The sequence below is a fragment of the Phyllostomus hastatus genome, unplaced genomic scaffold (genome assembly GCF_019186645.2).
Source record: "Phyllostomus hastatus isolate PE091 unplaced genomic scaffold, TTU_PhHast_1.1 phas_contig_137, whole genome shotgun sequence".
Taxonomy (NCBI): domain Eukaryota; kingdom Metazoa; phylum Chordata; class Mammalia; order Chiroptera; family Phyllostomidae; genus Phyllostomus; species Phyllostomus hastatus.
This window is the reverse complement of record NW_025333583.1, coordinates 20696721-20723245: the sequence shown is the minus strand read 5'-3', so window position 1 is coordinate 20723245 and position 26525 is coordinate 20696721. Positions and strand designations below refer to the sequence as shown.

The following is a 26525-nucleotide window of genomic DNA, read 5'->3' as shown; positions in this document are numbered from 1 at the left end:
TTGTCTGTGAGCTCCTTGAGCATCTTTATAACCACTAATTTGAATTCTATATCTGATAGTTTGGTTACCTCCATTTTGTTTAGGTCTTTTAGTGGGGAGTCTTCCATTCCTTTTGATGACATGTTCCTTTTTTGTCTCCCCATTTTAGCTGACTCTTTTTGTTTGTTTCTCTGCTTCCTGATGTTTCACTTTGTGGGCTGCCTTTGTAGGGTGAATTTTTATGGTAGGAATTCTATGAGGTTCAGTGGTATGGTCTCTGATCTCCTTGACTGGATGCCCTAGGTTTGCCCTTTCTTCTGTTTGTGTGGGCTGTCTTATTGTACTTGGGGTTGTACCTTTAGGTGGTTCCTTTGTTGGTGGTTTTTCTCTTTTAGCAGGTATACTGATGTTCACAGCTCCCACCAATTCTTGTATTTGATCAGTGGCCGAGGGTAGGCAAAATAGATTAAAACAGCAAGAGAGTATTTTATGGGGTTTAAAGTACCAGCAAGTAGAGAGGAGAGGAGATTCTTTGGATAAGCATAGCATGAACTGTGATATTTCACCCAATTAGCCACTTTTTACAAAAGGTGAAAGAGAGATAAGACTCTTGATAGAGGGGAGGAGGATTGTGAGCTGAATCCAGAAAACAGAGTGCATGTGCAAGGTTAGATGGTGAAATACAGTGAGATTAAAGTATAGAAAGTAGATGTAGTGTGAGAGAGAATAGAGTTAACCACAACAAAAATAATGCTCAGGGCTAAAGTGAAATGGGCTATGATCATGGAGGTTTGCTGTGTAGTATGTACAATTGTATGGAACAATTATTTACAATAGTACTGGAACAACAATAATATGACAAGAAATAAATGACCTGGATAACCAGAACAGAAAGTATCCAATCAAGATTTGTGTGTTATTAGAACAGAAGTGAAGTGAAAGATGGAAAATTAAAGTACAATACTGAGAGAATAAGGAAAAACAGTAAAGCAATGCAATTAAACAAAGAAATAAAATAAGGACAACTAAACATATGGAAGAGAAATAAAAAAATACTAATGAAATAAAAGTGGTAAAAAATCATTGTAAGATAATAATAATACACATACACAATAAAATGCCAGCTCTGTGGGACAGCAAAGTGACATTTGTCTCAGTTTCTCGATTTTAAGGGTTAATCTTGTGCTCCCCCTTTCAATCCATCTCTGGACCTTTTGTAACTCCCTGTCTTGTCATCTCACTTAGAAGAAGAAAAAAAGAAGAAGAAGAAGAAGAAGAAGAAAAAGAAGAAGAAGGAGAAGGAGAAGGAGAAGGAGAAGAAAAAAGAGGGATGGGCAGGAAGAGAGAGGATCCGAAAAGAAAAGGGGGAAAGAATAATAAGCCTCCTGCTGACTTTAAGCCTGTCCAGTGAGTTCTGCTAGTCTTCCTAGATGCTACAGGAAGAAGGGGCTGGGCTTCGCTTTTCTCCCTTCCTTTTGTTCTGAGAGGATGGGGACCAGGTATGGGTCCCACTATTCACAGTTTCCCAGCTTCAGGCCCAGGTCTTCTGTGAGCTGCCAGGCTCACATCAGCCACTCAGCTGCTCACAGCGTGAGTCAATCTCCAGCATTGGAGCCCTAGACAAGTGGGGTGCACTGTTCCCCTCTGCCACTCACTTTGGGTGTGTGCAGAGTGGGACAGGCAGGGTGCAAGGTTCAGCTTGGCCACTGCCTTTTGGTGTAGCTCGAGACTAGGGAGGTGCACAGGTCCCCTCTGCCACTCACTCTGGGCACACACAGCTGAAATCTCCCTCCAGGGCGCCAGCCTCTGTTGGAGAGATCCTTACAAAGCAGCTGCCCACCTTTCTTAGCAAGTGCACCACACGGCCCCACTTTTCAACCCTGTCTGGAGACTATCCAAGTCACGGCCCCACTCCTCCTTTCTCCAGGTGTCGCTGGCACCCCACTTTCTCTGGTGCCAGCGTCCACAGTCGCAGCGGATGTGTCCTGACTCTGTGTGTCTCTGACTTCGTTTCTGCTTTCCCCAGCGATTTTCAGCACCCAGGACCCTCCTAGTGCTGGGCTGACTCCCTGCTCTGGTAGGGGAGGGAGCTGCTGATCTAACTTTCCTCCCTGCATCCTGTGGCAGGCGTGGGCAAGGGAGGCAGCAGCCTTGGTCCCGAGGCAGCTTCCAGGGACCTTACCAACACAGAGCACTTTCCTCACTGCCTGTTTTTTCATTGTCCTGCAGTTTTTTGCCTCCAAACTTCATATAAGCTGGGATTCCATCGGTTGTTCACTCTGTTCCTCAGAAGATCGTCTAGGTGTTCCAGCTGGGCACAAGGAGAACTGGGCTCCACTCCTGTCTTCCTCACCGCCATCTCAATATTCTATTTTGTTTCTTGATTCTAGATGCCTTGGTCACTTGGAGTATTAGAGTAGCCACTTGATAGGTCTTCCTAACTCAGTTTCTTTTCCATCTATACTGCTGTCTAAAAATTTCTTCTACAATGCAAATCTGATTATGATATTTCTCATTATTGCCTTCAGGATAAAATCCAAAATCCTTGGCATAGCACTCAAGACCTTCTCTGGCTAATTCATGATGAAATTGCATGGTCATTTCATTTTAGCCATTGTAATGCAATGTCTATTGGCCATCTGTATGTGCTCTTTGGAGAAGTGCATATTTGAAATGCAAAGTACTGGGATCAAAACAGACACATATATCAATGGAACAGAATAGACAGCTCAGAAATAAACCCACACATTTATAATCAATTAATAATTAAAAGAGGAAGCAAGTACATATGATGGGCTAAAGATAATTTATTCAGTTAATGGTGTTTGGAAAACTGGATAGATATGTGCAGGAAAAGAAAACTTAAGTGCCTTCTTACACTACACACAAGAATAAATTCAAAATGGATCAAACTTAAATGTTAGATCTGAAACCATAAAATTCTGAGAAAAAAAACATAGGCAGCAAAAATTTGGATATTGGTCATACCAATTTTTTTTATCAGATATATCTTCCCAGGCAAGGGAAACAAAATAAAAATAAAGAATTGGGCTACATCAAACTAAAAAGTTTTTGCAGAGTAAAGGAAATCATCAACAAAATAAAAAGACAAACCCACAGGACGGGAGAACATGTTCACCGATATATCTGATAAAGGGTTAATATCCAAAATCTAGGATGTACTTACAAAACTCAACACCAAAAAAACAACTTAACCCTTTCATCACTTTGAAAGCTTCTTGCCAATCCCTTCTAAACTACAAAGTTTCCTTTGAGAAATCAGCTGACAGTCTCAGGGGAACACCTTTGTAGGTATTGAGAAATCAGCTGACAGTCTCATGGGAACTCCTTTGTAGGTAATTATCTGCCTTTTTCTTGCTGCTTTTAAGAGTCTCTCTTTGGGCTCTGGCTGGCATAGCTCAGTGGATTGAGCACAGGCTGCGAACCAAAGTGTCGCAGGTTCGATTCCCAGCCAGGGTGTATGCTTGGGTTGCAGGCCATAACCCCCAGCAACCGCACATTGATGTTTCTTTCTCTCTCTCTCTGTCTCCCTCCCTTCCCTCTCTAAAAGTGAATAAGTAAAAAATCTTTTTTTTAAAAAAGAGTCTCTCCTTATCTCTAATCTTTGGCATTTAAGGTATGGTGTGACTTGGTGTGATCATTTTTGCATCCATCTTATTTGGGACTTTGGTGCTTCCTGGACTGGTGTGTCTATTCCCTTCACCAAATTAGAGAACTTTTCTTTCATTTTTTTTAATAGATTTCCATTTTTTTACTCTTTCTCTTCTTCTGTTGTACCCCTATGATGTAAATGTTGGAGGTGTGACTTTGTCCTAGAGTCTTGTTACACTATCCTCGAATTTTGTGGATTGTTTTTTCTTCTTGCCATACTAATTGGATGTCTTTTTCTCCCTTATGTTCCAAATATTGATTCTTGGCTTCATACACTCTGCTGTTGATTCCCTGTAAATTGTTCTTTATTTCAACTAGCATGTCCTTTGTTTACCTTTGGATCATTTTTATCTGTTCAAGTACGCACTTAGTTCCTTGAGCATCCTTATAACCAGTGTTTTGAACTCTGCCTCTGATAGATTGCTTACCCCAATTATGTTTAGCTCTTTTTGTGGAGTTTTCTTCTGTTCTTTCATTTGGACCATATTTTTTTGTCTCCTCATTTTGGCACCCTCTATGTATTTTGTATTAGGAAGAGCTGCTTTGACTCTGTGTTTTTGTAGTGTGGTCTAATATAGTAGATGTCCTGTAGGCTTTAGTAGCACAGCCTCCTCTAAGCCCCAAGCTGGGTACTTGAGGTTCATCCTTCATGTGGGCTGACTACTCCCTCCTCTTGTAGTTGATTCTTGATTGCTGGTCAATTGGAGGGATTTATCCCATACAGACAGCTGGTAGGACTGGCTGTGACCCCTGGCAAGCAACTTCTTCCCTGAATGGCTTATGGAGGTGGTTGGGTGGTAGTGCCCAAAGGGGTCTGTAACTGCCCACTGGGTACACAGCTTTGGGTTTTCCCAGATGGTACAGTCCAAGGTGTGCTTCTACCTCTGTTCAGTCTGAGTCTGGGGTTCCTTGGAGTAAGCTATAAAGCAGTCTGCAGGTGGCTCCTACTAGTGCTGGGCCTGGGGCCACTCAACAAGAGGTATGGTATCTGGGCTCAGCTGTTGTTTGTTTGAGCAGATTTAACACAGTCTGAAGTCTGTTCTGTGCCTAGCTCAGCCCTTCATATGGAAAAGCCACTGCTACAAACTTGGCTGGGCCCATAAATTGGATGGAGAAGATCCTTAGGTAATCATCAGAGGGGGACTTGCTGTGTGAGCCAGGCTGATGGAGACTCAGATATGGTGTCCCTGCACTGTTGCTCTGTGTGGGGGAGGCTTCAGAAAAGATCCCTGGCTGGTGTGGCTCAGTAGATTGAATACCAGCCTGTACCAAAGAGTTGCTGGTTCAATTCCCCAGTCAGGGCACATATAAGAATCAACCAATGAATGCATAAATAAGTCGAACAACAAATCAATGTTTCTCTCTCTCCTTCTCTCTCAAGTAAAAAAAAAAATTAAAAGCAACTCATTCCTAGGTAGTATATTTTTTCATTGCAATAGTAAATGGGATTGTTTTCCTTTTTTATTTTAATACTAGGACTTTTTTTTCCATTGCTTTTAGAAAGAGAAGGAGGGAGGGAGAAAAAGAGACAAAGAGAGAGAAAGAGAGAGAGAGAGTAATACTGATGTGAAAGAAAAACTTTGATCAGCTGCCTTCTTGCACACTCCCTGACTGGGGATTGAACCCGCAGCCTGGGTATGTGCCTTGCATGGGAATCAAACCTGTGACCTTTTGGTCTGTTTAACAATGCTCCAACCAAATGGCCAGGGCAGGATTGTTTTCTTAATTTCTTTTTCTTATAGTTCATTGTTGGCATATAAAAATGACACCGATTTCTGAATATTAACTTTGTATCCTATTGTTTGCCAAATTCATTTATTAGATCTAGTAGTGTTTTGGTGGAGTCTTTAAGGTTTTCTGTATAGAATGTCATGTCATCTGCAAATAATGAGTTTTCATCCTCCTTTTCAATTTGGATGCCTTCTATTCTTCTTGTCCCATTGCTGTGGCTAGTATTAACACTTCCAGTACTGTGTTGAATAAGAGTGGTGAAAATGAACATCCCGTCTTGTTCCTCGTCTTAGGGGAAACAATTTTAGTTTATACCCATTGAGTATGATGTAACCAGTGGGTTTGTCATACATGGCCCTTTTTATGTTGTTGTATGATTTCTCTGTTTCCACTTTGCTGAGAGTTTTTATCATAAATTGGTACTGGATGTTATCCACTGCTTTTTCCTGCCTCTATCAATATAGTCATTTGATTTTTATCCTTCAGTTTGTTTATGTGACATATCATGTTTATTGAATTGTTAATATTGTTCCAAGCTTGCATCCCCAGAATAAATCCCACTTGATCATGGTGTATGATCTTTTTGATGTATTTCTGGATCTAGTTGCTCATATTTTGTTGAGTATGTTAACATTTGTGTTTATCAAGGGTATTGACCTATAATTTTCTTTCTTTGTAGTGCCTTTATTGGAAATTAAGATAATGTTTGCCTTGGAATTAAGATAATGTTGGCCTTGTAAAAAGAGTTTGTATGTCTTCCCTCCTTTTGAATTTTTTGGTATACTTTGGGTAGGATAGGTATTAGTTCTTTGAATATTTGGAAAATCTGACTGTGTAGTCATATGGTCCAGGACTTTTGTTTGCTGGGAGCTTTTTTGATTACTTGATATTCTGACTTTTTTCCTAAATCAGTTTTGGAAGATTGTATGTTTCCAGGATTTTATCCATTTGCCCATTTGCCCGTGTTGTCCAATTTGTTGACATACAGTCATACATAGTACTTTTTTACAACTCTTTGTATTTCTGTGACGTCAGTTGTTACTTCTCCTCTTCCATTTCTGACTTTACTCATTTGAGTCCTCTCTCTCTCTCTCTCTCTCTCTCCCCCTTTTTTTTCCTTGATGACTGTAGTTAAATGTTTGTCGGTTTTGTTTTATCTTTTTTAAAGAAGCAGGTCTTGGTCTCATTGATCTTTTGTGTTGTTTTGTAGTCTCTTTGTCATTTCCGCTCTGATCTTTATTATTTCCTTCCTTCTGCTACTTACTCTGAGCTTTGTTTCTTTTTCTAGTTCTTTTAGAAGTAGGGTTAGATTGTTTATTTGAGATTTTTCTTGCCTCTTGAGATAGGCTTGAAAAGCTATGAACTTCCCTCTCAGAACTGCTTCCTCTGTGTTCCACAGATTTTGGGTTATTGTTTGTTCATCCTTATTTTTTGTCAGAATTTTATATTCTTTGATATTATTGTTAACCCATTCATTGTTTAAAAAGATGCCATTTAATCTACATGTGTTTGAATGATTTTAAGGAGTTTTTGAAAGATTTTATTGATTCATTTCTAGAGAGAGGAGAAGGAAAGGAAAAAGAGAAGGAGAGAAACATCAATTGGTTGCCTATTGCACCTGTCCAACTGGGGATCTGGCCCACAATCCAGGCATTTGCCCTGACTGGGAATCGAACCAGTGACCATTCAGTTCCCAGGCTGGCACTCAACCCACTGAGCCATACCATCTTGAATTTTTTAATTATTATTATTATTATTATTATTTTATATTATATTATTATTATATTATATTATATTATATTATATTATATTATATTATATTATATTTCTGTTCCCTTGTTGGTATTTTGTCTGGAAGACACCTCCACTGATGACAGTGGAGTGTAAAATCCCCTCTTATGACTGTATTGCTGTCTATCTGTCTCTTAAGATTTTCTTTATATATGTAAGTGCTTCTATATTGGGTCCATGTGTGTTTTAAAGGTTTATATCCTCTTGTTGGTTTGATCCCTTTAGTATCATGTACTAACCTCCTTTGTCTCTTGTTATGGCCTTTTTTTGAAGTCTGTTTTCTCTGATATAAGTATTGCTACACTGGCATTTTTTTCATTTCCATTTGCATGGAATACTTCTTTCCATCCCTTCACTCTCAGCCTGTGTTGTATCTTTTGTTCTGTGGTGGGTCTCTTGCAGACAGCACATATATGGGTCATGTTTCATTGTCCATTCTGCTACCTTATTTCTTTTGACTAGAGCATTTAATTCATTACAATAAAGTTTTTATTGAAAGGTACTTATTTATTGCCATTTTATTCTTTATATCTCTGTTCTTCTTTTTTTTTTCTTAAAACAGGCCTTTTAACATTTCTTGCAATACTAGTTTGGTGGTAATGAACTCTTTTAGCTTTTTTGTCTGGGAAGCTCTTTGTTTTGCCTTAACTTTTAAAAAATACAATGTTTATTATATTTTTCCTGTTACCATTTACTCCCCATATACCAGGGGTGTCAAACTCATTTTCCCCAGGGGCTACATCAACCTCAGAGTTGCCTTCAAAGGGCCAAGTGTAATTTTAGGATTCTATAAATATAACTACTCCCTAACAGTTAAGTGAGAGCTCAACACTGCCACCAGGTGGAAAAAGGTGCCTGGCCAGATAAAACAAGGTGGAGGGCCAGATTTGGCCCGTGGGCCTTGTGTTGCCACCTGTACCATATACTCTCATCCCCTCAGCAATCACCACACTGTTATCCATGCCCATGAGTTCCTTTATCCTTTTTGCTCAATCCCTCCACCCCTTAGCTTCCCCTCACCCCCCACTAGCTGTCATCTGTTCTTCATCTATGAGTTTTTCTGTTTTGTTTGTTAGATTCCACATATGAGTGAAATCATATGGTATTTGTGTTTCTCTAACTGGCTTATTTCACTTAGCATCATGGTCTCCAGATTCATCCATGCTATTACAAAGGGTAAAATTTCCTTCTTTTTTATAGCTGAGTAGAATTCCACTATGTAAATGTCTCATAGTTGCTTTTTTTTCTTTTAAATATATTTTATTGATTATGCAGTTACAGTTGTCCCATTTTTCTCCTGTTTATTCCCCTCCACCCTGCACCCCTGTATACTCAGTCTTATGGGAACTCCTTTGTAGGTAACTGTCTCCTTTCTTCTTGCTGCTTTTAAGATTCTCTCCTTATTGTTCATTTTTGGCAATGTAATTATGATGTGTCTTCATATGTGCTTCCTTGGGTCCAAATTCTTTGGGACTCTCTGAGCTTTCTGGACTTCCTGGAAGCCTATTTCCTTTGCCATATTGGGGAAGTTCTCCTTCAGTATGTTTTCAAATAAGTTCTCAATTTTTTGTTGTTCATTTTCTCCTTCTTGCACCCCTCTGATTCAGATGTTGGAACATTTAAAGTTGTCCTGGAGGTTCCTAAGCCTCTCCTCATTTTTTAAAACTCTTGTTTATCTATTTTGTTCTGGTTGAATGTTTATTTCTTCTTTCTGGTCCAAACCATTGGACTCATTGATCTGAGTCCCAATTTCCTTCCCATCACTGTTGGTTCCCTGTGCATTTTCCTTTATTTCACTTTTTATAGCCTTTACTTCTTCCTCTATTGTGTGACCATACTTAATTCTGTGAGCATCCTGATTACCAGTGCTTTGAACTGTGCATCTCATAGGTTGGCTATATCTTTATTGCTTAGTTGTATTTTTTCTGGAGTTTTGATCTGTTCTTTTATTTGGGCCATATTTTTTGTCTCAGCATACCTGTTAGGTTTTAAGGGGCAGTGCCTTAGGTATTTGCCAGGTTATAGCAACCCACGTGGCTGCATTGTGATGCTGTATGTGGAGGAGGGGTCTGAGAGGGAACAATGTTCCTTGCTGAGCTCTTGGCCAGCTTTCAGTCACATCCTCCGCTTCCCACAAGCAAAGTGGGCCCTTCTGGTGCTGATTCCTGGGTGGATGGTTTTGTGGACATTCTAGGACCCTGTGGGTCTATCCAACGAACTCACCTGTGAGGCTGGGAGTCTCTCCCACTGCCACAACACCCATAGGTTCTTTCAGTTGGATGCGTTGAAGCTTTATTTCCCTGTGCTGGAAACTGGGGTTGCATGGTCTGCGTAGCTCCCAAGTTGTTCCTCCGGGTTTACCCGCACACAAACGTGGGACCTCCTGCTTTGCCAGCCACTGTCTTGCCACAAGTCCTCTCTGCCTGACTGCCTGTCTTTTCCTCTCCTGCCAGTCTGTATGAATGTTTCTTCTTTAAGTTCTTGGTTGTCAGACTTCTATACAGTTTGACTTTTCTGGCAGTTCTGGTTGTTTTTTTGTTTTTAAATTTGTTTTGTCCTTTTTGTTGTGCGAGGAGGCACAGTGTATCTATCTACCTTTGCTTCTCCCATTATGCCTCCCCCATAGTTGTTTTATCCACTCATCTGTTGATGGACATTTGAACTGCTTCCACATCTTGGTGCTCTAAATTCTGATGGCCTTGCTTGATCTCAGTGGCAAGGTCCTTGCTTTTCATTACTTTGAATATTTCATGCCAGTCCTTTTTGGCCTGAAGTGTTTCTATTGAGAAATCAGTGGATAGCCTTATGGGAGCTCCTTTGTAGGTAATTGCTTTTCCCTTGCTGTTTCAAAGATTCTCTGTCTTTTTTTTTTTTTTAAGATTTCAGTGAATTTTTGAGAGAAGTAAATGGAGGGAGAAAGAAAGTGAGAGAAACATCAATGTGTGAGAGATACATGGATTGGTTGCCTCTCATGTGCCCCCCAACTGGGGACCTAACCCACAGCCAAGGCATGTGCCCTGATTGGGAATCAAACCAGCAACCTTTCAGTTTGCAGGCTGGTACTCAATCCACTGAGCCACACCAGCCAGGGCCTCTCTTTGTTTTTAATCTTTGACATTTTAATTATGATGTATCTTGGTGTGGGCCTCTTTGGATTTATCTTGGTTGTAACTGTGTGCCCCCTGAATGTGTATGATGTTTTCCTTCACCAGGTTAGAGAAATTTTCAGCCATTATTTCTTCAAACAGATTCTCTATCCCTTGCTCACTCTTTTCTTCTGGTACCCCTGTGATGTGGATGTTTTTATACTTGATGTTTTCCCAGGGTGGCCGCAACTCACAGACCCTTCCATAGACTGTAAGCTCTGTAGGGTTGGGTAACTGGGATCAGAAGGATGGGGCTAGTGGGTCCCCTACTTGGGGGTCATGAAGTCAGGTGTCCAGAGACAGGAAAGTAGCCTGTACTCCAGAGCCAAGCCACTCAGTCTCTTCTAGATGCTCCAACTCTACTTTACCCAGGAGGGGCATGCCACAGGTTTAGGATGGAGGCAGCTAGCTGTCCCCTCTGCAGGAACCAGCTCAGCTTGGCAAAGCCACTGGGCTTTGAAGGACAGATCAAAATAGTCTCTTGTTGAGGGTGATGCTGACCAAGCCTGCATAATTGGGCTAAGCACTTTCTCCTGTCCCAGACAGTTGCCCCCAACAGACTCACACTCAGTATCTCAGCTCTGAGTAGCTTTCCCTTCCCCCTGTGGAACTGAGCTAAGCATGGTGGTATATCTGGGACTTGAAAGGGCAGATCCAAAGAGACTCCCCTTGTGGGTGTTGCCCACAGGCCTGTAGGTGAGGGGTAAGAACTTCTTCTCCCCAGGGTAGCACATGATGAGCCTACAGGGGAGATAGGAGTAGTCCTCTTGTAATGTAACTACACTTCCCACCTCCCGCTTGTTTGATTCCTGAACAAAATCTTTCCTAGGAAACATGTCCCCAAATTCCCAGCTCTGTATGGCACTCTGATTCCTCTGTGCAGCTGAACTCAGCAGGACTAGGCAGGCCAAGTGATTCAACAGGTGGGGTCAGGGGTGCTGGATGTGCACTTGAGGTGGGAAAGATTGGTTCCATTTACAAAGCCACAGAGTTCAGTCACTGAGTCTCTGCTAAGAGTCTCCCCAGAAAAAGAAGGACCTAACTGTCACTGATGGGTGTAGCCAGCACATCCTTCCTCAGGACCCCGGCACAGCAGAGTGGCCTTGTCAGCAGACAGGGACCAGGCAGCACTCCCCAGGCTGTAATAGTAGGTGTGCAATTCCATGGGAAGGTGGCGTCTGGATCTGTAGGAGACTCACTTGTCCCCCATGTGCACTGAATCCCCTTTGAGTTTCACCATCAATGCTGTGCGGGCTCCTCTTCTCTGTCACTTTGGGTTGGGGATCCCTGCAACGGGTGGAGACCCCATGCTCCTGGGGGGATGAAGTTTTTTAGTTACCTATCTCTTTGTTGAAGTTATCACTGAGAGCATTGAGCATCCTTATTACCAGTGTTTTGAACTCTCCACCTGCTAGTTTGCTTGTCTCCATTTTGTTTAGTTCCTTTTTTGGCATTCTCTTCTTTCATTTGGGACAGATATTTGTTTTTTGTCTCCTCATTTTGGCTGCTTCTCTGTTTCTATATATTAGGTAGGACTTGTATATCTTCCAGTTTTGGTAGGGTGGCCTTATGTAGCAGGTGTCCTGTGGGTGCTAAGTGGCAAATTTTTTCAGTTCACCTCAGCCAGGTGCTCAAGGTGTGTCCCAGTTGTAGTTGAGCCTTGCTTGCTGTTGGCATATCAGTGGAAGGGAATTTACCTTTAGGCTGATTGGTTTTGAGGATGCCATGACTAGTATGGAGGAGGTATTGTGCAAAGGCCTATTACCCTGTGGAGCAGGATTCACTTTAATGGGACTCTAGTGTCTGCCCTGTCTGCTTGTTGAGTGTTGTTTGTGAAGGTGGTGCTCTGGTGTGGCATGAAGTTGGGCACTAGATGTGTTGATTCTTGGGCCTCTTGGGAGGTGCATGCCAGGGACAGCCACCACCTGTGCCTTGTTGGGGCCGCTGGTATGACCTATAAAGTGATTTGTAGGTGGTTGTCCCTTGTGCTGGCCATGGTGGTGCCTGAGAGAGGCCAAGCTGTGCATGCTGGCTGCCACTAGTGCCAAGACTGGGCCCACTTCACAAGGGGTACAGGGCACATTGAGGCCAAATTCTGCATGTTTGGGGTTTGTGAACATTTGAGAGATTTTGGGAAAGTCTGTTGCATGAGGCAAGACAGGCCATTTGTATGGTAAAGCCACTGTTAGGGTCTTGGTTCTGCCCATAAGTTGGGTGGGGTGGGGTGTTGGGGAATCACTAGGGTAGAGTGAATGGGGAATGATGTTGTCCAGGAGACTCAGATATGGTACCTACTTGCACCTGCAGGGGGAGAGCTCAGCAAAGGAACAGTGGCCTCTGCCAGCACTTCTAACGTGAATTTCAAAGGGAGAATGGTTAATACTACTTTTTATGACATATGATATGAATTATTTTTTCCTTCAATCCCGCTAAAATTTCTTCATATCTTTTGCTCCTGCCTGTGATAAAACGTAGTTTCTATATAGATGTGGCCAGGTCTGATGTAAGAAGGAATCTCCCTCCCATTGTTTTTTACTGAAATTATGCCTACTAAAAGAAGTCATTAAGTTCTCTTGTAATCTTTCTTTCTAGAATGAGAATTTCCTATAAACTTGTAGTTTACTGTGGACTTGACCAGTTAAACTTCCTCTTACATGTGGATAAGAAGAGGATTTTTGAAAAGATCCTCAGAAACAATGAAAATAATGAATGATTAAAGAATTTAAATAAATGATTATAAGGCATTAACAAAAATATTTATAAAAGTGATGATGCAATGACCTGTTAAACCTCTTCTTTACAAAGCTGACTGTAGCCATCTGGTCCTATTGGCTGAATTTCTTTGAAAAAAATCTTTTTGCATGCCATTAAGAAGTTAAAATCTAGTTAATACATTAGAAAATCATCAAATACTAACTTAAACACTTTTACTATTTAACACAATTTTACTTTTTAAAATCTTTCGTCTTTACTCTTGGGTCAAATTACTTTTCTGTCAAATAATCAGGAGATGGGACACAGATGGGGTGGGGCACGATGCCCATACCTTACAAATTTCCACAAAGGGAGTGGCTTTGTCACCATTCACCTACTCACCACTCTGGTCTGCCCACTAAATCTGACAACACAGCCATCTCACCATCAACTGAGATATTCCAGGAGGTTTACATAACTGCTTGTGTGGTCTTAAGTTCGGTTGTGAACCTGACTCACATTTGATACTAAGCTCTATCCTTTCTTCTTTTTTAAAAAAGATTTTGTTTATTTACTTTTAGAGAGAGGGGGAGAAACATTGTCCCACAACCCAGTCATGTGCCCTGACTGGGCATTGAACTTGTGACCTTTCGGTTCGCAGGCTGGTGCTCAGTCCACTGAGCTATGCCCAGGCAAGGTCTCTTCTTTCTTGAGGAGAGTCTCAGTAGTGGAAATTACTGTTCCCTAAACTTGAGCCCACTGTGGCTGAAACAGAGTGTTTGTTTAGGAAACCTGCAGGAATGTGTGTTAGGAGATAAGAAAGCTCTATATTTATCCTATGTGGAGGTTGACAAAACCCAGCAATGGTAGGAAAAATAATTTTTAAAGAGAATAACTTGGTAAACTGAAAAGCTGAGAAAGAAAGACTTGAAAGGTTTCTGAAGTTTGACTCCAGGTGATTAAATACCAAAAAAGGAACAAGCTTAGAGGAAGACATTTATTATCTTTTAAATTCCAGGAGACACAGCTGCTTCTCATATATTTAGAACAATTTTCAGTGACTATATTTGTGATACAAATAGTAAAAGCTGAGTATGTAAGGAATGGATGAATGAATGAATGAACGAACTAACAAAAGAAATAAACTTACTGTTGCAGGAGAAACTCCATGATACCTGCCTTGCGTTTTTATTATTTTTAACTGTCATTGTGGCAGCATTTTATGGTTTATTGTATGCTGGTGCTAGATTGTTTTTTCACCTCTCTGAAAACACTGAAAGTATGCATTTTTGTCTCCATTTAACTAAAGAAAACAAGGAAGATCAGAGAATATTTCCAATGTTACTCATTTACCCAACAGCCGAACCAGCAGTTTGATTCTTTACAAGTGGTTTGTTAGAAACACATGAAAAGAGTTCAAGAAAGGGATTGTACAGATGTCACAGATAAACAGCAAGACAGTGTAAGAGTTTAGCAGAATGAAGACACGACAGAAAAAGCAAAAGGGCAAGAAACCAGTTTTAAAGAGTAAAGGGAAGAGAAGTAAAGAGAACTGTAGCAAGTAAGAGTAACAATTAGGTAAGTCCCCTGAGGTTCATGTACAACAGAGAGGATGTTTCTCTCACAAAGAAAGAATTCTCTTGTTAGCCTAAGGTGATAAAAGAAATTTATGGCCTGACATAACTGAGAAGTCAGGGTCACTCAGGCTTTAACTAGAGTTTAACTTGGACTCTTCTGTGGGTCTGTTGTCTCTGCCTTTTTAAAACACGGTTTGTTTGTTTGTTTGTTTGTTTGTTTTGGTTGTTATTGTTTTCAGCTTTATTGAGGTATAATTGGTGAATGAAAATTTATATAAAGTCTCCAACTCAATGTTTTCGTTTATGTGTGTGTTGTGAAGTGATCATGACCATCAAGTTAATGAGCATGTCCATTACCTCACACAGTTACTTGTTTTAGTCTTTCTTGTGTTGAGAACACTTAAGATCTACCCTCTTAACACATTTCAAGTATATAATTTCTCTGCCTTCTTGCATGTATAACCTCATCCTCAGCTTGCTTCTCTGGTGCTGAAAAATAGCTTTAATTGTTTCGCGCTTTATACCTCACACCATAACATCCAGGACAAGAAGGAGCATCTCTTTTCCCTACAATCATACACAACAGTCAGACTTCATATGCACTGAACCACCTTAGAGCAGATACCTAGCCTTGAACTATCCATCACTCTGAGATAGGATAAGTGGGATCTATATGATGATTTGGCTTAAATTATAGGTTACCAGTCCACCCTTCAGCCTATCACATCATCAAAGGATGCCTTTTCATGTTTGCCTTAGGCTGATCAGGTTCAAAGTAAAGATGAGAGTGGAGTCAACCTACTCCAAACAACATGGTTGCTATGCATGGGTGACAAGGTAGATGGGAATCTAGAGAAGCAACCAACCAGCCTAGTTCAGGTAGGAAGACTGCAGCAGTCCCACAGTGTGCTCTCCCTTATCCCACTACTTTTACCTTTTCCCACTCTCCCATCTCACTTTATTTTATAAAAATTTCCACATGTGCAGCTGCTGCCAACTGCACTAGGTTCATATGGATGTTCTCCTTGCCCTGGCCCCTCTCTCTCAGCTCTCCACACAAAGTAAAACTAATTTCCTTTGCCCTAGTTCAACCCAAATAAGTTGCTGTACTAAGAAAGTAAGATAGGTGCAACAATGAAAACAGTAAACTTGTGGAATCAAATGAGGAAGGCAAAATTTTCAACTCCGAACACAGTGATGACCTTTCTCTCCCCCACTATTTTATGCTCCATATGTCCCTGCTGCATAGCAAGTGCTTAAGAATTATTTTTGAAATTAATTAATTCTGAAGTAATTGAAGTCCAGTCATGGATATCTCAGCTTACCCTGCCTTTTGTACTGAGGTTGAACAAGGTGACTCTCTGCCTCACTGTTTCAGTTCTTGCACTATAACCAAGTGTCCCTTTTGTGGTGTATTTAGTGCCCCATTTTTCACATCGTTGTGCTCTTTATTGGTAATTTTGATGTTTAAAATATCCCAGAAGCATAGTGCTAAGAAGCTCTCTAATGTTCCTAAGCACAAATAGGCTGTAGTTGCCTTACAGAGGAAATGCATGTGTAGATAAGCTTTGTTCAGGCATGAGTTACAGTGTTGTTGGCCATGAGTTCAGTGGTAATAAATAACCAATGCATTAAATCCAGAAAAAAGAAGAGGGAAGGCGTAGATAGACACACTTGCCTCCTGGCACAACCAAAACAAGGACAACAACAAAATTAAAAACAAAAAACAACCAGAAATGAGAGAAAATGAATTGTATGGAAGTCCAACAACCAAGGAGTTAAAGAAGAAACATTCATCCAGACTGGAAGGAGGGGCAGAGAGGACTCATGGGAAGGCAGCAGCTGGAGGACTCAAGTGGGCAAGGCGGTGTCTGATAGACTGGGCTGTCTCACATTTGTGTGCAGATAAACTGGGAGGAACAACTAAGGAGCAAGGCAGACCACACAACCTAGGGTTCCAGTGTGGAAAATAAAGCCTCAAAGCCTCTGACTGAAAACACCTGTGGGAGATGAGGTGGCGGCAGGAGAAACTCCCAGCCTGACAAGAGAGTTCATTGGAGAGACCCACAGGGTCCTAGAATGTACACAAACCCACCCACCCAGGAATCAGTGCCAGAAGGATCTAATTTGATTGTGGGTAGTGGGTGAAGTGACTGAAATCCGGCAGAGAGTGGACCAAGTGGCACTGTTCCCTCTTGAACGCCTCCCCCACATACAGCGTCACTACACAGCTACATGGGTTACCCCACTCCCGTGAATACCTAAGCCTCTGCCCTTTATTACATTACAGGGATGCCAAGACAAAAAAACTAACTGGTCCACATGAAAGAACAGTTCAAAGCTCCAGAAAAAATACAACTAAGTGATGAAGAAAGAGCCAACCTATGAGATGCACAGTTCAAAACACTGGTTATCAGGATGCTCCAGGAACTCACTGGGTACTTCAACAGCATAAAAAAGACCCAGGCAGCAATGAAGATCACATTATGGGAAATAAAGAAAAATCTACATGGAACCAGCAGTGATGGGAAGGAAACCAGGACTCAAATCACAGGTTTGGAGCAGCAGGAAGAAAGGAACATTCAACCAGAACAGAATGAAGAAACAAGAATTCAAAAAAGTGAGGAGAGACTTAGTAACCTTCAGGACATCTTTAAACATTTGAAAGTTGGAATCATAGGGGTGCCAGAAGGAGAAGAGGAAGAGCAAGAATTTGAAAACTTATTTAAAAAAATAATGGAGTACTTCCCTAATATGACAAAGAAAATAGACTTTCAGGAAGTCCAGGAAGCTCAGAGAGTCCCAAAGAAGTTGGACTCAAGGAAGCACACACCAAGGTACATCATAATTACATTACCCAAGATTAAAGATAAGGAAAGAATCTTAAAAGCAGCAAGAGGAAAGGAGATAGTTACCTATAAAGGAGTTCTCGTAAGACCATCAACTAATTTCTCAAAAGAAATCTTGCAGGCAAGAAGGGTCTGGAAAGAAGTATTTTAAGTCATGAAAGGCAAGGACCTACATCCAAGATTACTCTATCCAGCAAAGCTTTCATTTAGAATGGAAGGGCAGATAAAGTGCTTCCCAGATGAGGTCAAGTTCAAGGAGTTCATCACAACCAAGCCCTTATTATATGAAGTGTTAAAGGGACTCATGTAAGAAAAAGATGATAAAAAATATGAACACTAAAATGAGAACAAACTCACACCTATTAACAACAGAACCTAAAAAACAACACAAACAACTAGAACAGGAAGAGAATCACAGAAAAGGAGATCACATGGAGGGTCATCAGTGGGGGAGTGGGAGGAGGAGAGAGGAGGAAAAGGTACAGAGAATAAGTGGCATAGATGGTAGGTAGAAAATAGACAGGGGGAGGGTAAGAATAGTATGGGAAATGGAGAAGACAAAGACCTTATATGTACGTCTCAAGGACATGAAAAAAGGGGGGGGAATGCAAGAGGGAGAAGGTGTGCAGGGTGGAGGGGAAGAAAGGAGTGGAAATGGGACACCTATAATAGCATAATCAATAAAATATATTTCGAAAAAGAAAAAGAAAAAGAAGAGGACTTTGCTGACCTATATGTGTAGCAGCTCACAATGTTCTAAAATAACATTTATAATTCTCTAATGAAGCTAGGATGGAGAAGGAGCTAGATTTGTGAATTTACCATATAATTGTCTTGGGAGATACTCCCAGGAACTTGGTTCTTCTTGCAGACACCGTGAGGAATTACAGGCCATGGGGCGGGGGAGGGTTGTCAAGGAACATATATAAAGGGCACGTGGACAAAACCAAAGCAAGTAGGATCGAAGGTGGTAGGTGGGGATGAGTGGTTGGGGAAAATGGATACAACTGTACTTGAACAACAATGAAAAAATAAATCAAAAACAGATGTACAGGCCACTGAGCCTACCAGCAGCATGCAAAGTTTATTAATGCAAAGTTCTAATAGGAAAGCAAAGTATGGGTGCAAAGCACAGGCCTGGTGGCCAAAAGAGGTGGCCTGGGTCCCCCCAAGCCAGAGGCTGCCTGACCAGGGGTCCTCCGTGTGGCAAGAGAATCACAAGGCCAAGAGAAGAGAGTGAGTCCTTTGTTCTGAGGACTTACATAGCTGATGGGGTGGGGCGAAGGAGTTACATTTTGATTAGCAAGTAAAGGTGGTGCTGGTATCCCCTGGAGAGAAGTGACTCCCCCAGTGTAGGTATGGGTGGGGGTCTGTTAGCTAAATCCTCGTCTTGCTCCAGACTCTATTGGTTCATTTTGCGGACATGGCAGGAGGCGGGCTGTGAACCAAAGTTGTTTCATGGGTGTTTTCCTTTGGGCGCTGTGGGCCCCTTCCTCTCTACCTTGCAGGCCTTGGGATGAATATACAGCCTCAAGGTTCTCCTTTCCCAGCCAGTGGAGATGATACACACAGACTTTCCAGGACTCCCTGCCTCCTACACTGTCATGGTTTCACTTGTTGTTTGGGACTCCTGGCAGCCTTTTCAGACCAGGCTCAGGGGTGTGGGCTTTTGCTTTTAGCCTCCTGTACTAAGTGTTTGTTGGATTGTGATGGTGAGGGCCCTGCCTTTATTTCCCCTCAGGTCACTCAGTCCACTGTAACATTCCCCCTCAAGTGATAGGAACCCAAATCTTTGAGGGCTTTAGGCTCAGGGCTACTGGGTCTGTGGGTGAGACATGTCTGTCCCCTCCTCCCTGCCTTGGCCTGCTCTCTATCCTACCTAACATAGTCACCTTTTTCTTTTTTCTAAAAAAAATAGCATAATAGACAGCACAGCTATGTGGCTAAAAGTCAAAGATACTTGTAATTGCATTACCCAGGTTCAGGAAGATATTAAACACTCTTGGCTGGTGTTTTATTTTTTAAAAATACTACATATAGCTCTGGTTCAGTTGGTTGGGTGTCATCCCACACAGCTAAAGGTCACCAGTTCAATTCCCTGTCAGGGCACATACCTGGGTTGCAGGTTTGGTCCTGGTCAGTATCCATACAAGAGACAACTGATTGGTGTTTCTCTCACATCAGAATTTCTCTCCCTCTCCTCCCCCACCGCAAAAGAGGTAAATAAAATATTTTTTAAAATCCTATATATAATAAATGAATTATTTGAAGTTATGTATACATTGATGAAGGTATCTTTAAACAGGAACACACATAAAACAGAGCTGAGTATTTATTAGCTAACAAAAATGATCTGACCAGAGATTCACAGGAACTCTGCATTTTCCCGAGGAGCAATGGATCAGTGTTTAGTAACTCAGACTTCGCTGTGTCTTCAAAACAACAGCCATAACTAGTACTGTGTGCACACTCTTTGCTTTGGTCTCCCTTCAGTCCTGACTGTCAACACTCTGTTCTCTTTTCTTGACCATCTGCTTTTTCCTTCTGTGACAAGCTTGCACTGCTGCCTCTCAGACTGCACCTTTGTCAGTGCTTCTCAAATGTGAATGTACCTAATGAGTCCCTTGCTGATTTTGCTAAAGTGCAATTATGATTCAGTAAGTCTGAGGTGAGGTCCAGGAATATAGATTTCTACAAGCTCCAAGGAGGTGACTCTGCTGTTTGGCCCCGAACCACACTAAACAGCGAGGACTGTATCCTGCCTTTCTTTTTTGTTTAAAATAATTGGAACAACAATTGCACACAAATAGGTTTCCACATGTAAGAATGGTTAGAGGCCAAATTGTGTTTCTCCTCAGGGATTCAGAGAAGTCACTGAGGAACGAGTAAAGTGTGAAGACTTTTAACAAAAAAGCATAAAATGTCTCAACTACGACACATGTCAGGAAGATAAAGAATAAGAAAAGACTAAATATTTGGCCTAAACGTAACACAGGCTTTTATTGAAAGCACACTACATACAGTTAATACACTTTATAAATGATACAAACTTTAAGGAGATATAGACTTTGCTCTCAGGAAACTTATAAATTAGAGGGGGAAAAGGGACCTGCATAGCTGCAGCAAAGGATAGAAAGTAGAAAGTCGGCAAAGTATGCTGCAGAGTATGGTGGGAGTTCAGACACTGTTTCCACTTGTGCATCAGGGAACAGCCCCCAAATGAAGTGACATCTTAAATGGGCCTGAGATTCATTAATTTTCCAGTATAGAGAGGTCACAAGGATCTCATTTTATCCAGAGTTAAAATATGAGTTTTAAAATCTCACAACCAGGTCAGAAAGCAAATCCTGCAAAATGACAACTAGTATACATTAATAACAGACCATTAAATAAACATAGGTAAACCACAACAAAAACTGTACAAAAGAGAGTTGAAAGGACATATTAACCATGCTGGGTTTTAAGTATGTTTTGAGTCCCCGGGCTGCTGGAATCTCTCCAAAGGAAGAAGAGTGGGAGGAGGTTCACAATGTGTCCTATAAAAAAAACAGAGATGAACGTTACTGTGCATGAGGTGGAGATGAGAACTGAAGAGTAAAAGCAAAACGACTGGGGAAAGAAGAATTAAGGAGAGAGAGAGGAAAACAAGTACAGGACAACAAGTAAGGAGGGGATAAAAGAAAAGATGGAGACAGAAAACTCACCAGCGCTTTTTAAGCCAAAATGCAAGACCTGTCAGAAGCAGCAGCAGGGGTAGCATCACTGCCAAGATGATCAAGCCCTTGGAGCTAGGACGGTCTGTGGGTTTGGGGGCACACAAGGGTGTCATTTCAAGTCCACCCCTTGTTTACTACATTTCCCTCATCTGCTTTTTTAAACCTGAATGTTCGCCTCAAAAATCTCCTTTCTTCCTGTTTCTTCTTTCATCCCTCTTCAGAGATGAATCCTTCATCTAACCCTCAACATCTTCCTACATCTGCAGGTCTTTTATTTTCCCCTTATTTATTGAATTCTTTTCATTCTTTTGGGTTTGGGGGTCCATAAATTCCAATTTTTTTATCTGTCTCTTTTGCTCTGCTTCTGGACCATCTACTCCTCTTCCCAGTGTGGACCCCAGTGTTCTCTTACCCAAGTAGAGGATGACGTCCTGGCCTTCTAGACTGCTGTGTGTCACCCGGCAAGACAGGCCAGATGTCTCGGTGGCTTCCACATCCAAGAAGATCTGAAGATACCATGTCCCATCAGCATTGGGCAGGATATCACTTTGTTGAGAGCTCTGTTGTACCTGTTCACCCCGCATCCACGTAACCGAAATTGGCTTTGGGTAGAAGCCAGAGACATGACAAACCAGCAACAGATGGTCAGGACCAGGATTGGGGCGAGTTGATAGCCAGGCCTCTGGTTTTACTGCAGAAGACAGGAAAGATGCTCAGATAAGCACTCTAACACAGATTTGGAGGTTCATGTCTTCACATCAGTTTAGACAGACACATGTGTCCCACCCTGGGAATTCATCACGCATTATCCCTCTCCCTTTTGACTCCTTATTTTAAATGTGAAGGGATGGTAGGAAGGTATAAATTTAGAATAGCAAATTCTTGGAGGAAGGACATGGGACTGACCTTGTCTCTGGATATCTGTCTTCCCTGCATCAAGGAGACCCAAAAGAAAACGTGGACAGGTGTTACTAATCCTCCAGTGTATGATTTTCTTGAAGACTGTGAGCTGATTGAGTATTTTGCACACCTGCTGAGCTCTAGTTCCACCCTCTGGAGATGGCACCCATGAGCTGTTCTGGAAGCTCAGGAGCTCTGATCCTTGATAAGCAAGTTGCCAGAAGTCTAGCTTGACTTCCCCAGAGTGCAGCTCACAGCCGAATGCACATTGTACCTCAAAGGGATCTAGAGAAGAGGGATTGTAAATTAAAGGAAAGGGAATTAAAAATGATGAAATAAGTGGAAGCAAAAAAGGAAGTAGAAGAGAGAAGTTTTGGGGATTTGAGGTAATGGAACAAAGTTTCGTTTACTCAGAAGTTCAGAAAAAAAACATAATTGGTGGTATTTGAATATGAAAAAAATGAATGACTGTTTTTGGAACTGGAAGGGAGCAAATTGTTGAAAGAACATCACATAAATGATGAGAGCAAGAGAATAAGGAAGAACTTAGTGTGAGAGAATTGTGTTTTTAATGACTAGGCTGAATGAAATGAATTAGGTTACAATAAATGTACAGATAGAGATTGCTAAGGATATAGAATGCGGGAAAAAATTGGAATAAAAAACTCACTGAGACAAACATACCACACTCAACATTGCACCAGCTCATTTTGGGAATTGAACTTACATTCAAGCATCCATTCACTGGTATGTTTATGAAATACATGCAGAAATTCATCGTGGAACCTTTGGATTAACACTTCCATTTCTTTCATCTCCTTGTTGCTGAAGTTGCCGTTGGACCAAGGCCGCAGGGAAACAAAACCACCAGAGTTGCTCTTCCATCTCTTAATCTGCAACTCACTCAACCAAGCAGAGCCCCAACTTTGGGTCCAGGAGCGGTTGTATATGGATAAAGTACCAATGATGCTGAAGATTTGGTCCTGGAAGGCTATCAGAACAAAAAAAAAAAAAAAAAGACAGGAGGAGGGAAAACAAGGCATTGGGAAGGAGGGAGAATGAAGAAAGAATGGTGTCAGAGAGAGAAATCTCAGAATCTGGAGATAAGAGAAACCATAGTTACCTCAGCAGACATTCACCTGCCCAGGGCCCCATGCTTTATATAAGGTTTGGGGCAAAAGTAGATTTACAGTTGTCCATAGGAAAAATAATACAATAATGAATAAATAATAACACAAGAATAAACTTTGTTTCATATGCTCACAACTGTAAACCTACTTTCCCCCCACCTTGTACAAGCTTCAGAAAGCACACAGTCCTAAAGTGATGCTGAAGGGATACTCAGAATGGAACTATGCTGACATTCTCACTCTTCAGGTGTGTTCTGAGGACACCACACACAAGACACAACACACACACACACACCCTTTTGTACCCAGCTGCACATTTGCCAGAGTTCTTACCATCTTCACTGTCACCACCTCCGAGGAGAACTGCTAGCAATGAAATTTGCAAAAACAGCATTACTGCACAGGTGTTACTTCTTTCTCTCAGAAAAGTTTGTCTTTGATTTCTGTTTTAAAGAAACCTACACCTTCTGTCTGACTTCCTTCTTCTATCAACAGACAAACCAGCACCATGACCCATGACCCCGCAAAACAAAAAAAATCCAACATCTCCTTCCCTAAACCCTAGTCATCAATTAAGACTCTCATTTCTCCTTCAGTTCTAGCTCTCTTCTCGGGCTTTCAGCATCTTCCCCTTGGTACCAGCCTTCATTCTGTTCATCTTTCAGTAATTCAGCCTCTATGGAATAAATCTTATGTGGTATTGAAAAGTCTTCTCATTCATACAATAAATGCATAAAGTAAATGGCTTTCCATTTTCCATATAATGTTCTTAATCCCCTGCTCTTTTCTGTCACTCTCTCCATCTCTTGCCAAATTTAAATATTCTCCAAATATTCTCTTCTTTTGTCTCTGAGACACCCCATCTCATTCTTATCTCTGACATCTCATTGGTTGCTTTACTGATGTTCAGAATCTTCTGTGACTGCCTGTGTAACAGTGTAAACTACTACTCCATAATTCTTAGGGAACAACCAGTAACTATCACAGAGACCACAGGAACCATGAAACACATTAAGAAAAATCTCTGTTCCTCTTGTATTGATGTATATTCATTTACCTGAGAGTCACTTAGTTCCTGCCTGGATACATTTATCTTGCAACACTCATGAATGTACAGTTGTCTGCAATGCACTCGCTTTGTTCAAGGAGCTACTATTCTACTTAAGAAGAAAACACAAAACCAAGAACTACAAATCTTGGTATGCTGAGTTATATTATAAGTACAGACTCTACACAAAAACAAGCCTTCTTGAAACAGTATTTTGTAAAGTGGCAACTCTTAAGTGTTGCCCACTCAGACTCTGGACTGGAGTGGTGCGCTCAGGGTGTTAGGTCTGTCTATTGCTGTTGTACTGGATCCCCAACATCTCACCGAATGCCTGTTAAAGGTGCTCAATGAGTAATTATGAATGATTGAATAATTTTGTTCAGGAATCCGGGTATTTTTTAGTCATTCAGATTTTAACATACATTTTTGAGACATCAGAAGTCATTATTTGTGCTTCTAGTTGTTGAAATGGGAATATTAAACAGTTTTGTTTCAGAGTAAAATATATGCTAATATAGATAAAGTTTACACAATGGCTTATGCTATAAATCTCCTATTACTTATATTTTAAACCTGTGGAGGTCACAGTCAAAGAAATTACAGTGTAGGTTGCATGTATCCAAGAGATACATTCATTAGTAGTATGTGCTGAAATGTGACAAAAAATTAAAAATTGAAAATTTGCATTTATTATATTTACATAAAAATGTCTTTTTCAATTTTCACTTACAATCTAGAAATTATTAAGCAAAGAAATATAAAAACATAGCCCTCGCTGGCATAGCTCAGTGGATAGAGCGCGGACTGGGAACCAAAGTGTCCCAGGTTCGATTCCCAGCCAGGGTACATGCCTGGGTTGCAGGCCATAACCCCCAGCAACCGCACATTGATGTTCCTTTCTCTCTCTCTCTCTCTCTCTCTCTCTCTCTCTCTCTCTCTCTCTCTCTCTCTCCTTCCCTACCCTCTCTAAAAATAAATAAATAAAAAATCTTTAAAAAAAAAGAAATATAAAAACATAAAGAATAAAAGTTTTTCTTTTTAAATAACAGAAACATTGATATTGCTAATAAAACAACCAAAAATGTCTTTAACATTAATCAGAATCTTCAATAGTTGGCTTTGCAAAATGTTTGTAACACTCATCACAAAAAATATTGTTATGTTCAAGTCATAAATACTTTTCACAGCACTAGCAAAAATATTTTGATAAGTGACTCATTTTGGATGCATAGCACCTAACACTTCTTTTTTTTCCTGCTTGTTAAGGGATCTATATCTATGTTGTCATTAGAATTTCCTTCAATTTATGTTTGAAGTGGATAAAGTTTAAGAGGCAAAGGCTTATGCAAAACTGTAGAGATTCCTGGACAGCTTTTTATCTGTTCTGACACTGACTGTGTTATAAGATTTCTAATAAATATTTTGTGCCTTATTTTCAGCATATTCACATATGCTGTTCAGCATATGAATAGTCTGAGCATTTATTTCTACATTCAAAATTATGTAGACTATTAACTATAAGCCATCATCCAGTGTTCCTGGCCACATTATATGTAGCTATCATTTGGTTCACAGTGTCAACTACTGACTTAGTCTGGTTGTAATATTCCATTTTTAAAAAATGTTTTATGTTTATTTTTAAATTTATTTTTAGAGACAGGAAGGGAGGGATAAAGAGAGGGAGAGAAACATCAATGTGTGGTTGTCTCTCACACACCCCCTACTGGGGACTTGACCCACAACCCAGACATGTGCTCTGACTGGGAATCAAACTGGTGACCCTTTGGTTCACTGGCTGGCACTCAATCCACTGAGCCACACCAGTCAGGGCTGGTTGTAATATTCTATTTTGTCAGCTTTTGTGAATCTAAATTTATAGCATCATTGAAATGCATACTTGAAATTAAAATTATGTTTTTCCCCTTTTGGATATATGAGATACAAGTGTGCAATCTGCACCAAAAGCAAATAAGTTGGATTTTTGGGGCTTGTTTTTAGAAGGCACAAATTTAGGGGGTAGTTGGGGTTTATTCTTATGAATAGTACCTACATATGAAAATCAGTTGTTTTTCAGGTCAGAGGTAAGATTTATATTGGTTAACCAGTTATCTGCTATAATATTACGTCCTCATGAGTAAATGGGTTCTGCAACTCTCTGGATTCCATCTGCTGGTTAATTACTAATCTAGTAAGGACCTTCAGGCTGCTCACTGGTATATATTTTAAGATTTCCTTTGTAAAATACTTTTGAATAAATCATAGCAAAAATTTTTATACTATATTTGCCGGGCT

The 26525-nt window shown here is 40.8% G+C and overlaps 1 protein-coding gene across 1 annotated transcript; it reads right to left on the bottom strand.

Moving 5' to 3' along the window:
- Positions 1-20426: 20426 nt before the first annotated feature.
- On the bottom strand, positions 20427-23647 carry LOC123829354 (T-cell surface glycoprotein CD1a-like). The gene is made up of 6 exons (XM_045854970.1): positions 23519-23647; positions 22783-23046; positions 22062-22340; positions 21568-21846; positions 21144-21237; positions 20427-20975 (listed from the first exon to the last, which is right to left on the bottom strand). The coding sequence occupies exons 1-6, from the start codon at positions 23577-23579 to the stop codon at positions 20900-20902; spliced, it is 1053 nt and encodes a 350-aa protein (XP_045710926.1). The 5' UTR covers positions 23580-23647; the 3' UTR covers positions 20427-20899.
- Between the last annotated feature and the right edge of the window lie 2878 nt (positions 23648-26525).

Bases quoted from the DNA above. Each gene is read 5' to 3' on its own strand.
- LOC123829354 (XM_045854970.1), bottom strand. From the start codon at position 23,579: ATGCTGTTTTTGCAAATTTCATTGCTAGCAGTTCTCCTCGGAGGTGGT. The intron at 23,047-23,518 runs GTAAGAACTCTG...TTGTTCTGATAG, and splicing joins AGGTGGTGACAGTGAAGATG to CCTTCCAGGACCAAATCTTC. The intron at 20,976-21,143 runs GTGAGTTTTCTG...TTTTTTTTATAG, and splicing joins TTTTGGCTTAAAAAGCGCTG to GACACATTGTGAACCTCCTC.